The 13,107-nt window shown below is 35.3% G+C and overlaps 1 protein-coding gene across 3 annotated transcripts in view; it reads right to left on the bottom strand.

Moving 5' to 3' along the window:
• Nucleotides 1-13,107, bottom strand: part of DYNC2H1 (dynein cytoplasmic 2 heavy chain 1) — a 363,910-nt gene that overhangs the window by 335,880 nt on the left and 14,923 nt on the right. For all 3 annotated transcript variants that reach the window (XM_027849539.1, XM_027849541.1, XM_027849540.1), the window contains exons 5-12: nucleotides 10,017-10,161; nucleotides 9,204-9,436; nucleotides 6,482-6,616; nucleotides 6,244-6,357; nucleotides 6,013-6,124; nucleotides 5,694-5,818; nucleotides 4,342-4,517; nucleotides 1,425-1,620 (exon numbers count right to left, since the gene is read on the bottom strand). In XM_027849539.1, coding sequence (XP_027705340.1) covers nucleotides 1,425-1,620; nucleotides 4,342-4,517; nucleotides 5,694-5,818; nucleotides 6,013-6,124; nucleotides 6,244-6,357; nucleotides 6,482-6,616; nucleotides 9,204-9,436; nucleotides 10,017-10,161 — 1,236 coding nt within the window. The remainder of the gene's footprint in view (nucleotides 1-1,424; nucleotides 1,621-4,341; nucleotides 4,518-5,693; nucleotides 5,819-6,012; nucleotides 6,125-6,243; nucleotides 6,358-6,481; nucleotides 6,617-9,203; nucleotides 9,437-10,016; nucleotides 10,162-13,107) is intronic.

The raw sequence follows: 13,107 nt of genomic DNA, 5'->3' as shown, positions 1-13,107 counted from the left end.
ATTGAGCCAATAGCTCACTAATGTTCAGACTCCTTAAGAGTCTGAATTACAGATGTTCTAATAAACCTTGTCTTTGGCTGAAAAAAAGAAATTATGCAAGAAAAATGTGATCACTATGCAAAGATAAAGATGAGCCATATCAAGTTCCCAAATCACCAGGGCTGTTATATGTATGTAAAGGAGAGATTCTAACAAAGATCATTATTTTAAAATTTAACAAATAAATCTATTATTTCATATACTTAAGTGCTCTGACAACCATACTATTAATTTATTCCTAAATGGGAATGCAAGCCCTGAATCTCATTCTCAATAAGCATGAGTATGTCAGGGAGCTAAAAAGCTACATCAGGATTTGAGCTGTAAGATCTCTAAAGTCTTTTGTAGATGTGGAATCCTATGAACTTATCAAGACTTTAGTTATTTTAAGACACAAAATTTAGAATACTGAAAGAAAATTCACCATAAACATAACAAAGTCTTATAAAAAGCAAGCAATATGAACATAACCCAAGGAAATCAAAGACAAAAAGAAAAGTCTCATAAGTAACAAAATATTCAGAGAAGCATTTTTTACGGTAGCAAAAAATCGTAAACAAAGTCAATGCCTGTTGATTGGTGAATGGGTTAACAAACTGGTACATAAATATCAAAGAATATTACTGTGCCATCAGAAATGATGAATTTAAAGAATTTAGAGAAACTTGAGAAGACATTATGAATACAGGGTAAAGTAGGCAGAACCAAGAAAAAAACATACACAATGACCACAAAAATGTAAACTAAAAAAACAGCAACAAAGAAAATCTGAACCCTATATAATTATAATGACCAAGGTTGGTCCTTAGACAGGAGGTGAGAAAATACATTTCTCTCCCTTCACTATAGAAGTAGAAGACCAATGGATGTGAAATATTGCTTATAATATGAGACAAGGTCCAAGGTCATTACGTTAGTTAATTCTGTTAAACTGTTTTTTTCCTCCATTTTTCATCTTTTTTTCGGAAAGGTAGATCTCTGGGTAAGGACAGGGAGAGTTATTAAGAAATCATTGTGATGCAAAGACAAAATGCATTATAATAATAATGAAAGGAAAGCATGTAACAAAATGAAACACATTACAAAACTCCAAAGGGAAAGGGAGAAAAGATTAATTTAAGTCCTTATTAAGGCACCCATTCAACAAATATTTTGTGACTAAGCAATACCACTGGAAGATAATGAAAGGATGTTTTTTAGGACCCATACTACGTAAAAGAAATTTGTTTTTCCAACTTTAAAATGAGTGATGTCTCACCAAAGACTTATTGGTTCTGGTCAATATTAACCTAAAAAATACAAAGCATAACAATTCACAAGACTGAGATAATCTAAAATTTATACAAACAAACCATGCTAATTACATATTTTTAAATATTTCTTACTTGTTTGAGAATAATTGCTTGCTTGCAGAATTTTTGTGCTATGTTTGCAACCTGCTGTATTTTAGCAGGAATAACAAAGCCAAGTGCAGAGAGCTGACGTACTTCTCTCAGAAGAATCACCAACCGATCTGAATAGTGTACTTTTAGTGCTCCATCATTAGGATCCAATTCCATAATTCGACTATTAGCCTCAATGCTAAAATTAAAAGATTAATATTGTAAGTTTTTACATTTTCAGTCTTCTATTTGACATATTTCTAGTAGACAAACAATGATGATTTGAGAAACAAAGTGCAAATTCTGAAATATTTCATTGGCTTTACTTCAATTCTACAAATTTTTCAAATATAATTTCATTAACCAATAACCTAGACTCTTAAAAGATCAGTATCACATATTTATAAAAAGAAAATTTTGTCTCTTTTCCTTTCTAAATACTAAGATTTCAATTTATTTGGATGCCTTTTCCTTGGTTACTCTGATTATTGATTATCTTTCCCCAAAACCCATCCTTCTGCTCTATTTCTATTGAGCATGCCACCATCCTTCCAGACACACAAGTTCAAACCTCAGCCTTCCTCAACTTCTCAATCTTCCATACCTCATATATTCAATCAGTTACCAAGTCTTATGCACTTATCTCAACATCTTTAGTATCTATCCCCTCCTTCTACTCACATAGCCACCCACCACCTTTGCCTGGATCATTTATCACCCCTTGCCTAGATTACTGCAACAGCTTCCCTCTAGTTTTCCCTACTTCCAATTCTCTCCACTGAAATCCACTCTCCATACAACTGAAAAAATTATATTCCTCAAGCATAGTTGTGAATGTCACTATGTAAAAACTCCAATCGCTCCCTTTACTTAGTAATGTACCCAAATTTGTATTTGTGATACACAAATATGTATATCACACCTTCACAACCTGACTCCAACTTATTTTACAGACTTATTCCACATTACTGTCCTTCACATATTGTAAGAGTTTAGTCAAGATTACTTTCTTGCTATTCTTCACATAGTACACATTCCATCCACAGTCTCCCTGCTTTTGCACAGGTTGTCCATCCTTCATGTCTAGAATGCAGTCCTTCCACCTCTTAGATGCCCTCGTTGCCTTCAGAGATCAGTTTAAGCACCATCTCCTATAGGAGAACTTTCCTGATATGCCCAACTGCCAGTAACTCACTACATATGTTTTTCTATCTATTTTATGTATACTTATATGTGCACATGTTGTACACTGACAAAATGTAAACTCCTTGACAGCAGGGATCTTTGCATTTTTATCTTCAAATCCTCAGAACCTAGCATAATGCCTAGCATACAGTAGGCACCCTCCAGACCCTTGAGCCACCTGACCTGTTGATGTGCCCTGAGGACCCCAGGCCTTGCCATCCTGAAGCTGACCTCTCATGTATGAGTTATCTCTCTCAATTAGAGTGTGAGATCTTTAAGAGCAGGGACCTTGTTCTATTTGTATCCCCAGAGCTAAGTATAGTGCCTAGAAGATAGTAAGCACCTAATAAATGCTTTTTCTTCCATTCACATAAAAAATATTTAATTGATTATATTGGCTCATTGGCCCTATGAATAGGGTAGAGCCTTCAGCCACACCACCTCAAATACTCTGATCCATCCTCTATAGATTTCTAGTCTATATTCTGGTCAAAAGGTTGTCCTCCATACCTCAGTTACACTAATAAAGTCATAGCCATAATTATGAATCAAGCCTTCTATTTCCTCCTCATTTCCTATTCTTAACATACATACAAGATGGTAAGCTGCTAAAAAAATGCAAGGTGTATGTGTTTTTAGTTTATTTTGTTTTGGACCATACCTGTGATTTCATTAGTGTGAAGAAGGTCTAGTGATAGAGGTCACCATCTTATCTGCATTTCACAGTCACAGGGGTAGACTTTGGCACTGAGAGGTTAAGTGACTTTACCAGAGACACCTAGCCAAGATATGTCAGAGCAGAGACTAGAAGATAGGTCGTCCTGACTCTTAGATCAGCTCTATTATGCAACACGGGCCTCTCTTTCATTTACTTAATACAATCAAAACATACAGCAAGTACATGCTTAAAAAATTCTTAAGACAATGATCCAAACCATTTTTTTTTTACATTAAGTGAGGACAGATTGTCAATAACTGTTGTTTATAGAGTTTATACCAGAAGCGGGGAACCTACAGCCAGGATTTGTTCTGTAAAATTTTGATTCAGTCAAAAGGCCACACTTAAGGATCTAGAAGACCACCTGTGGCCTCAAGGCTGCAGGTTCCCCACTCCCGGTCTATATTCACAGGAAACTGGTTTCCCCTGAAACAACTGGAGCCAGTCCTCTAACCTCACATTCTCAATCAGTCAGCTAGCATTTATTAGGTACCTATTCCACATAGGGCACTTGTGCTAAGCACTGAGGATACAAAAGTAAAAATAAAAAAAGTCCTGCTCTCTAAGTGCTCACAGCCAAATGGAAAAGCTCATATTCTCAAAGTTATTCATCTTCATTTGAGGATGAGTTCCAGGGAAAAGAGACTAGTGAACACATCACTATAGTAATTCTCCCAAATACTCCCTGGCCCTTCATCTTCCCACAGTTTAAGTTTCCATATATTAAGAGAATACAGTTTTTAAATTTTTTCTTCCTCTTCACTTAAGGTTTCTACCTTTCGACTGAGCTGGACAGTGATGCAGGTTAAACAACTATTATTCTACAGGTCTCCACAATCATTGCAAGAGAACCTGAAAAAAGCTGTCTCCTAATGCCAGTCATATCTTTCTGTGGAAAGATAAAATCCCTCATTTCTGCAGGTAACAGCTTAAGTTTAAAAAAAATAGATCGAAGATTAATGGCATAAGAAGTCAATCTCCAAAATTTTTTTTATAATTTCAAATATTTATACTTACCATAAGCCTGATCTGGAATCTGACAAACCTGACTGAATGTCTCTTGACCAGTCATCAAATTGTTCTTGTTCATATAATTTAAACTGCTCTAAGAGATCATCAGCACTTCGATGAAAAGACCGAAAACCTGACAAGTCAAATAAAAGAGCTTCTGCAATCTTGATTGTGTCATCCACCTTAAAAGTCAAATTTATAAGAATTACAAAAATGAATCTGAATTCTAACAAAATTCTAAACAATCATGAGCCTGACTCTCTGACCTATGAATCAAAGATTGGTTTCTCACACAAATATAAAGCAAAGTTCCCTGAAGGGTTGCAGAAAAGTAGAAAAATCTCAGGCACTTCTTTGCTCCTAAACTGTACGCTAAAGAGTTAACATTTCTTAATTTCAAGATCAGAGCCAAGGTCAGGGTAAGGTCAGATCCAGATGTGTATGTGTCCTCATTAATTTCCACGGCATGCCCCCAATATTAGTCTATGTCACACTCCAACAGTGCACTAAGTATTTTAGCCCCTCAGCATGTAAGCCTCAGGGAAAAGAACAGAAGGGGTGTTTTCTCCTCAGTGACTTTCTTGCAAAGAGTATTGCCACATTCTGCAGAGCTAGAGGGCCAGAATCAGACTATCTGTATAGAACCCCAGAAAAGAAAAACCACAATAATTATACCTATCTAGCCTTTTTAGATCCTTTGGTTTTACTCATAATCTAACACTTTCATCATCAATTAATATGTAGGGAATGTGAACCACGTGCAACACAGTATACTGCATACTGACAGTCCTCAATGTTCTTAGATCAGTCTGGAAGCAATCAGAGTATCTTTAAAAATAGCAAGCTGCTGCTAATGCCCTAAGTGAGTACCAATTACATTTTGCCCTTCCATTATAAACTTAACAGCCTAACACAAAACTGCTGTTTGAATATGACATTAGTTTTGCTCTTGCTGCTAAAAAGGAAATTTAAAGAAAAAAGCTTATTTTCAGTAAGTATAAAAAGATGTTTAAGTGTAGTCACACAGGGGAAGCTAAAAGACATTGACGGAGGACAAATGGAACAGAAGCAATAGATTCTTTTATATTCATAATGCCCTTAGACTACATGGCAATTTCTTCTAAACAAGGAAACAATCAAAGCTCATACAACAACTCTTTCTGTAGATATTTCAAATTTCTGAGTGCGACTGATCACTCTTTCAAACTCAGGTAGAATTTTAAGAGGGAAAATAATCAGTTACGTGGCTAAGCTAATTTTATTGCACTTTAACTGTAATATTTAACTGCCTATTCTACATTCTTAAAATGATCAACATTTTTGGTAAGTACATCTCAAAACATATTAAAACTAATAACCTTTAATTCCAGCTGACGGACCCAAACTATATTATTAACAACTTCAGAAAGATTTTTGCCTGATAATGGCCCAGTTACTTCACCAGGAATGCCATGACATCGATTATCAAAGTCTGTTCGAAAATCTGAAAATAAAGCAACATAATGATTTCATAATTTACCATAATTCAAAATAATGTTAGTCAAGGATATTTAAATGTTAATAATGTTTACTGCTCTTCCCAAATGCAACCAGTCAGGCAAAGGAGATAGAAATATACAAAAATACTTCCAAAAGGAAACGTTAACTATACAAAAATCATCTCTTTTAAGTTTTCACCTTTGACTGAGTCCATAAGTCTTGCCAATAAAGCTTCTCTTTCCAAAATCAATTCCTTGCTTATAGTTGGACGTTTTACCAGCTCTTTATATTTCAAAAATGCTTGAAGAAGCTGAAATTCAAAAAAAAATTCATTTGATAAAACCTACTTATAAGTATTTAAATGACACAAATTAACATTTCTAAAAATAGTGAAAAGAAAATCTTATAAGAGAAAGTACAGAAACATACCTGTTGTGGACTGTCTTGAATTTCTGAGATATAATTTTTCAATTTGCCTGCTATCTTTTGTTCTGCTGGTCCAATAATTTTCTCGTATTGTGAGACTGCAGCTTTCCACAAAGGCTAAAACCAATAAATTAATGTTAGATTAAGTACATAATGATTCACCATAAAAAAAATAAAAAGCACACTAAAAAGTATGTGTCTAACACACATACATAAACATGAAAAAAATACATATACATACCTCTGTGTAGGGGTTATATTGTATGGGATTCAAACCAGTAAAAGGTTCAAATACTCTAGTAAGGCATATAATTTTCTCTTCACTAGCAGGTAGAAAATAGATAAGTTTTTCATGAATTGTCCTAATTGCCAGGACCTGAAACAAAGATACATCAAAAACACTTCAGTTTATTTACTTTAATGACTGATTTAACCAGTAGCACAAATCTTCAATTTTTCTCCTAGATATAGTCTTTATTGCAGCCAAATTCACTGTTTCTGGGAACACTCCATGCTCTTTCCCACTGCCCTGCATCTATAAATACTATACCCTCCACCTAAAATTCCCTCCTCCTGCTACCTTTATCTGTACAAATCCTACCCATTTTTTAGTAGTTCAAATGATACCTCTCCCATGAAGTTTTTCCTGGTACCACCAACCAAATAGTTCATTTATATGTTTTAATTACAAAGTACTTTTCTTATAGCAACCCTATGAGGTTAGTAGTATAGGTATTATATTCATTTTCACACCAAGATTGAGGATACAAGAAGTTAAGCTGAATGGATTAAAAAATGGTGAAAGATGGATTCAAACCCAAACTTCTAATTCAGTGCTTTTTCCAACCACATATGACTTGAATAAAAAGAAAAAAGGAAATTTGGCTGCCCCTAATGTGTTCAAATCACCAGGCCCACAAGAACTATATCCTAGGTTACTCAAATAACTGGCGGATATAATTGCTGGGCTACTTACTGTCCATGATCACTGAAAGAGATTAGAGAATGGCAGAGGTACCACAGAACTGCAGAAGAGCAAAGGTTATGCCAATCTGAAGAAAAAAAAACTTTAAAAAATGGAATTTAAAAACTATAGGCCAGTGATCTTGGCTTTTGATTCCTGGAAAATTCTGGAATGTATTAATGGCATGATTAGTGAACTCTAGAAAGGAAAGCAGAGGTGATCACAAAAAGCCTCACCATGGCTTCATCATTTGTCATGCCAAACTAAGCTCATTTCCTTTTGTGTCAGGGTTATTAAACTAGTAATAATAATGATACTCAGCATTCTAATGGATCGATGTGAGTATTCCCTCTAGTGACACAGATCACAACATCCATATCTACCTAGCTGGGATGACTTTTGTACATATCCCATAGTTCATGTTGGGCTTCACCCAACAGTCCTGACAATTTCCTTGAGTTTTCTTTACATAAAAAGAATACCATGGAGCATACAGAATATCCAACACTCTTGTCACAACCAGCTTATTTTCTCTTTCAAGTATACAATTTCTTTATTGATAACCTTTATACAACTTCTCCTTCTTATTCCTTATTTACAATATGTTGCTTTCTTAAAGGTCTTTATCAAACAAGCTATCTCTCACGCATATGTCAAAAGTATAAAAAACAACTGGAAATGGGCCATGACCAATATTATTCACATCAAAGATCCTCAATAAACCTAGTGAGGAGACACCAGGAACATCTAGTGATTAGCTGAACATCGGTCATGTGATTTGCCACATATAAAAAGCAAAAAGGCCCCCATTCTAGGGGAATTCAGCTCTTCAGGACTTGCTCTTCATCTTTTCCTTTGGGTAGAGGCAAGAGGGTTTTTTGTTGTTGGTGATGTTTGTTTTTTTGTTTTCTCCTCTCTTGTGCCTCTAACCAGAAGCAGTAATGGTGATTTGCCTCAGAGCAAAGGGCCATAGGAGACCTATGCCTATCTGCAGCCTGAAAGGGGAATTCAAAGGAATTGCTTTCAGAACCCTAACCTTCTTGCAGAAAATGGGAGGAATCTGAATTACCTAGATGGCATGACCTTGGAATCTAACCTTCAAGCAGAAACAGGAGATTTCCAAAGCAGCACCAGTTTTGAGTGGCCTCATGGGCAAATCCAACTGCAAGTTAGAGATTCACTCAAGACTGAGTAGTCTGAGAGCCCCAGGCACTATATTTCTTAAGGAGAAATCTTCTGATGCAGCTAGCTCTTTGGAAAAGGGAAAAGATGATCCACTTAATTCCTATATAGGAACAGATCCTACTACAAGGGCAAAGCTCACCAAGAATTCACTTAAGGAGTATAAGAGGTGAGGCTTCTGCTGGTACTAGATAAGGGTGAATGTTCCTTCTAAATGAGCAGCTAAGGGGCAGCTAGGTGGCTCAGTGGATACAGCACCAGCCCTGAAGTCAGGAGGACCTGAGTTCAAATGTGGCCTCATACCAAACACCTGACACTTACTAGCTGTGTGACCCTGGGCAAGTCACTTAATCCCAACTCCCAAAAGAAAAAAAAAAAGATCAGTCTCTAAATAAGCTGCTAAGTGGTGCAGCAGCAACAATGAGCCCTTGGAGCTTACTGCATAGAGGAATAACCTGACCAGATGTGCACTTAAAGGAAAATTGCTTAGGTAGATGAATGGAAAATAACTGGAAAGCAAAGAGAATTGAGGTTTGCTTTCAGGCAGATTTACAGATTTCAGGCAGCCCTGACAATTAAGGAATAATTTGAAGATTGTAGAAATTACTTTTATTTACACCTAAAATGCCCCCAAAATGAATAAGGTAATTGAATCTATGTAGCATTTGAAATAGTAGATGGAAAAACTCACCCAGATCACTAAAAGCCTGCTCAACAGTCAATGAAAAACATGCATGCATCCATAGCCCACACAGAAATTACTAAAAACTTTTAATGATTCAGCTTCATCATCATTAAGGTTCACAGACACTGATACCTCTTTGAGACGTTTGCCAAGTTTGTCAAGAGATTCAGGGAAATACTTCTCATTTTTCCAAGGATGGGGGACATAACGCTGCCACATTTGCCCAGTTAGATGATTACAGGCTACTACCCATTGTTCACAAATAGTAATGCCAGCTTTCAGGTTATCTTTCACAAGATGAAAAGGATCTTCCCAGATGTTCAGAGTTCCCAACTTTTTCTGAACAAATCTTCCAAAAGAACCACCTGAAAACAACACAGAACATCTTATTCTTAAAAGATATTCCAGATAGTTTTTTCCTCTTTTTTTAAAATGTTTTATTAAAACAAATACATAAGAAATGTAAACATTATAAACATACTAAAACTCAAATATAAAATAAGAAAAAAAAAGTCTTGTGCACAGCAGAACATAAGGATTCAAAATACATAGCAATAAATTTCCATTTCAAGAAAGTCTATATATTAAATACTATACGTTGTATTGAGGGCTGTCCATTTTTTTCTTTGCTTTATTGTAGGTTTTCTTTTGTTCTCTACTATATACTTTTTAATTTGTTCTTTTTCCCCCCCTATAGTTTTCTTAAACATTACTCTATACCATAAAAATTTTAAATAGGACATTTTGATATCAGATATTAAAATCTACCTAAATTTAATTATCACTAAAACAATTTATGTAGAAACTAAAATTAACATAATATATAAATGCCTAAAATTTTAAACAATTCAAGTAAGATTCATTTTAATCAAAATAATTTAGAGTAAAAACTTAGATTAAAATAGGTTTCTAGCAACTACTTAATTAAGTCTTCTTCAACAGTACCTATTATATCTAAGAGATGTAGCATACGAGCTTCAGGGTAATGTTCATGCTCTGTTTGTCTCCATACATCATCAACAGCATCTCGGGTGCTTTCCACTAAGTCTACGACTTCCAATAAGGAAAGACTGTCCAAATTATAAAATTCCTAAAAAAAAGAATTTTTAAAAAATAATCATAATTACATATAGAATGTGATCAAAATGATGTAAGGAAGAACTGAAAGGGAAAGTCAATATTTTAGGCCCTCTGCCTATTCAAGCCTGACTTCATTTCTTTTAATTACATGAGCTAGGACTACACTACTCAAGCAGACCATACCTTTAATGTAATATAAAGGTAGAATCAATACTACTATTGCTCAAATATGCACTGTTTTTAAGGAAAAAGTTAAAGAAAATATTTCAAAAACTCAATGTAAATCTACCAAATGAATAACAATTTCTGTTTTTTGAAAATAAAATAAGTAGGTAGCTCAGTGGATAAAGCATTGAGACTGTACTCAGGAAGATCTAAGTTCAAGTCTATCCTCAGACACTTGCTAGCTGTGTGACCCTGGGCAAATCACTTAACCTGTTTGCCTCAGTTTCCTCATCTGTAAAATGGGGATGGTAATAATAGCATCTATCTCCCAGGATTGTTATGAGGATCAAATGACACAGCATTTGTAAAGTGCTTAGCACAGTGCCTGACACACAGAAGGCATTAAATGCCAGTTATTGTTATTATTATTAAAATTTCATTATCATACATAAGAGAAAATTTCCATTGCTCAAGTCAGAGTTCATCTACCATCAGAAGAAAAAGAACCTGATGGCCCAAAAAAGAGAGTTTTGATCTTTCAAGAAAGACTTCCAACCTCACTCTATGTTTCACTATTCCCACTGACTCTAATAGTGGCAGATACTCTAGAATACACATTCAAACAGTTAAGAGACTGAGCCCTTTAAAATTAAGCAGGCCCCATTTCAAGAAAAATACAGCCATGTAGATATTTTACTACCTATAGTAAAAATGGATTCATTTGCCAAGTTTGGTGTCAGAGCAACACATTTCTCAGGTTCACCAAGAATTGTGCCATTTTCTGACTCCCGTGGACTGGGCTACTGGGAAAAGGATGCCAGGCTTCCTGAGAATCCGCTGTATCCTGAGTTCTCCCTGTAGGTTTAATCTACTCAGTGTCTTTAACCTTTTGTGTCGTTCTTGTTGTTCAGTCATTTCAGTTGTGTCTGACTCTGCACAACCCCATTTGGGGTTTTCTTGGCAAAGATACTGAGTGGTTTGACATTTCCTTCTCTGGCTCAGTTGACAGATGAGGAAACTGAGGCAAGCAGAGTTAAGTGACTTGCCCAGGGTCACATTACACTAGAAAGTGTCTGAGGGCAGATCTGAATTCAAGAAGATGAGGCTTCCTGACTTCAGGCCCAGTGCTCTATTCACTATGCCACCTCCCTGCCCCAGCTTTAACCTACCTTGCCTGAACTACAGACCTTTCTCTCTCACTTTTTTATCTGTGATCTTATTAACAACTCCCTGCCTGCCTGAAGCCTGGTCAGCCACATCTATGCCTATTGCCTGCCTTCTTCTCCATATCCTCGACAGTTTAGCACTGCCTGATGACTTGATTCTACTTAACCACACCATAAACAATGCAAAAATCTTATTTCACCATTTTGGACAACATAATACATATGCCAGGACAAGGTTTGTTTATTAAATGTCAAGACACAAAAGATTAGTTCTCTTGCTTTGGAAATACTTGTAAGATGAGAACTAGCATACACCACGGGTCCTGTGGATATTCCTTCTTGTGCTTCTTGACAATGTGCTATAGATACAAAGAGCTTTTAAGACATTTATTTTTTGCTTATGCAAAGTAACCTGATATGAGAAATGTAATTTGAGTTACTTTCAACATTTTACAACTTTGAAATAAACAATTATTTGGGTTTAGTATGGCAATAGAATAAGAAAACCTAGGATTGACTCTTAATGGACACTCCTTAGCCAAAAGATTGTGGGCAAATATCTTTAATCCTCCAAGTCCTAATTTCTTTGTCTATAAAAGAGCAATCATACTACTTGTCCCATCTCCCTCACTCTGTGAACCATAAAGATGTATGTAAATGTTAATCATTATTCTTGGTCCCTTAGAAAAATTTATATTAAGCAATGTCAAAACAAGAACTCAATTCTGAAAATGTTGCTAATTACCATCACATAAAATGTATATTATATGTTTATGCTATGATTGTTATTTTCCCATGGGAGAAAATATTTTTATGTCACCAGGAATTATAGTAGCTATATAATGATCACTGGCATTTTTATTGTGCTTTAAGGTTTGTAAAGTACTTTATAAATATTATCTCATTTTATCCTGATAATAATCATACGTAGATGCTATCATTATCCCCATTTCTGAAGCAGACAGAGGTTAAATGATTTGTCCAGGGTAACACAAGTATTGTGTCTAAGGCCATATTTGAATACAGGAATCCCAACTCCAGGTGCAGATTTCTACCACCTACCTATTTGCCTTCTGTCTGTCTGTCCGTCTGTCTGTCTGTCCATCTGTCTCTCTCTCTCTCCTCCTCCTCCCCATCTCTCTGTCTCTATCTCTCTATATGTGTGTATGTACATATATTATACAAATTTGTAATTTTATACACACACTAATATATATGTATTTATGTATATATACACATATAATTATAATGAAATTCCTAGTTTCCTTCACAACTCAGTTCAAGTACCACCTTACACATAAAATCTGTCTTAACATCCACGAGCTACTAATACCTTCCCTCCCCAAATTTGCTTTCATTAACTTTTTTATATATTCTACATATTGTCTTTCTCATTATAATGTAAGCTTCTTGAGAACATAGAATGTTTAAATTTTGTTTTTGTATTCCTAGCACTTAGTATGGTACCTATCACAAAACAGGTACATAACAAATTCTTGCTGATTGCTTGATTTGACTTCATCTAATTCACACAGATAATTGTATTCCCTCCAGAATATAAAAGTTGTTTAGTAAATGTTTATAGGTTCATAAGTTCTTAACTCGCGACCTGAAAAAAACTTTAA

Source organism: Vombatus ursinus, unplaced genomic scaffold (assembly GCF_900497805.2).
Source record: "Vombatus ursinus unplaced genomic scaffold, bare-nosed wombat genome assembly UNPS02007612.1, whole genome shotgun sequence".
Taxonomy (NCBI): Eukaryota; Metazoa; Chordata; class Mammalia; order Diprotodontia; family Vombatidae; genus Vombatus; species Vombatus ursinus.
This window is presented reverse-complemented; position numbering and strand designations above follow the sequence as displayed.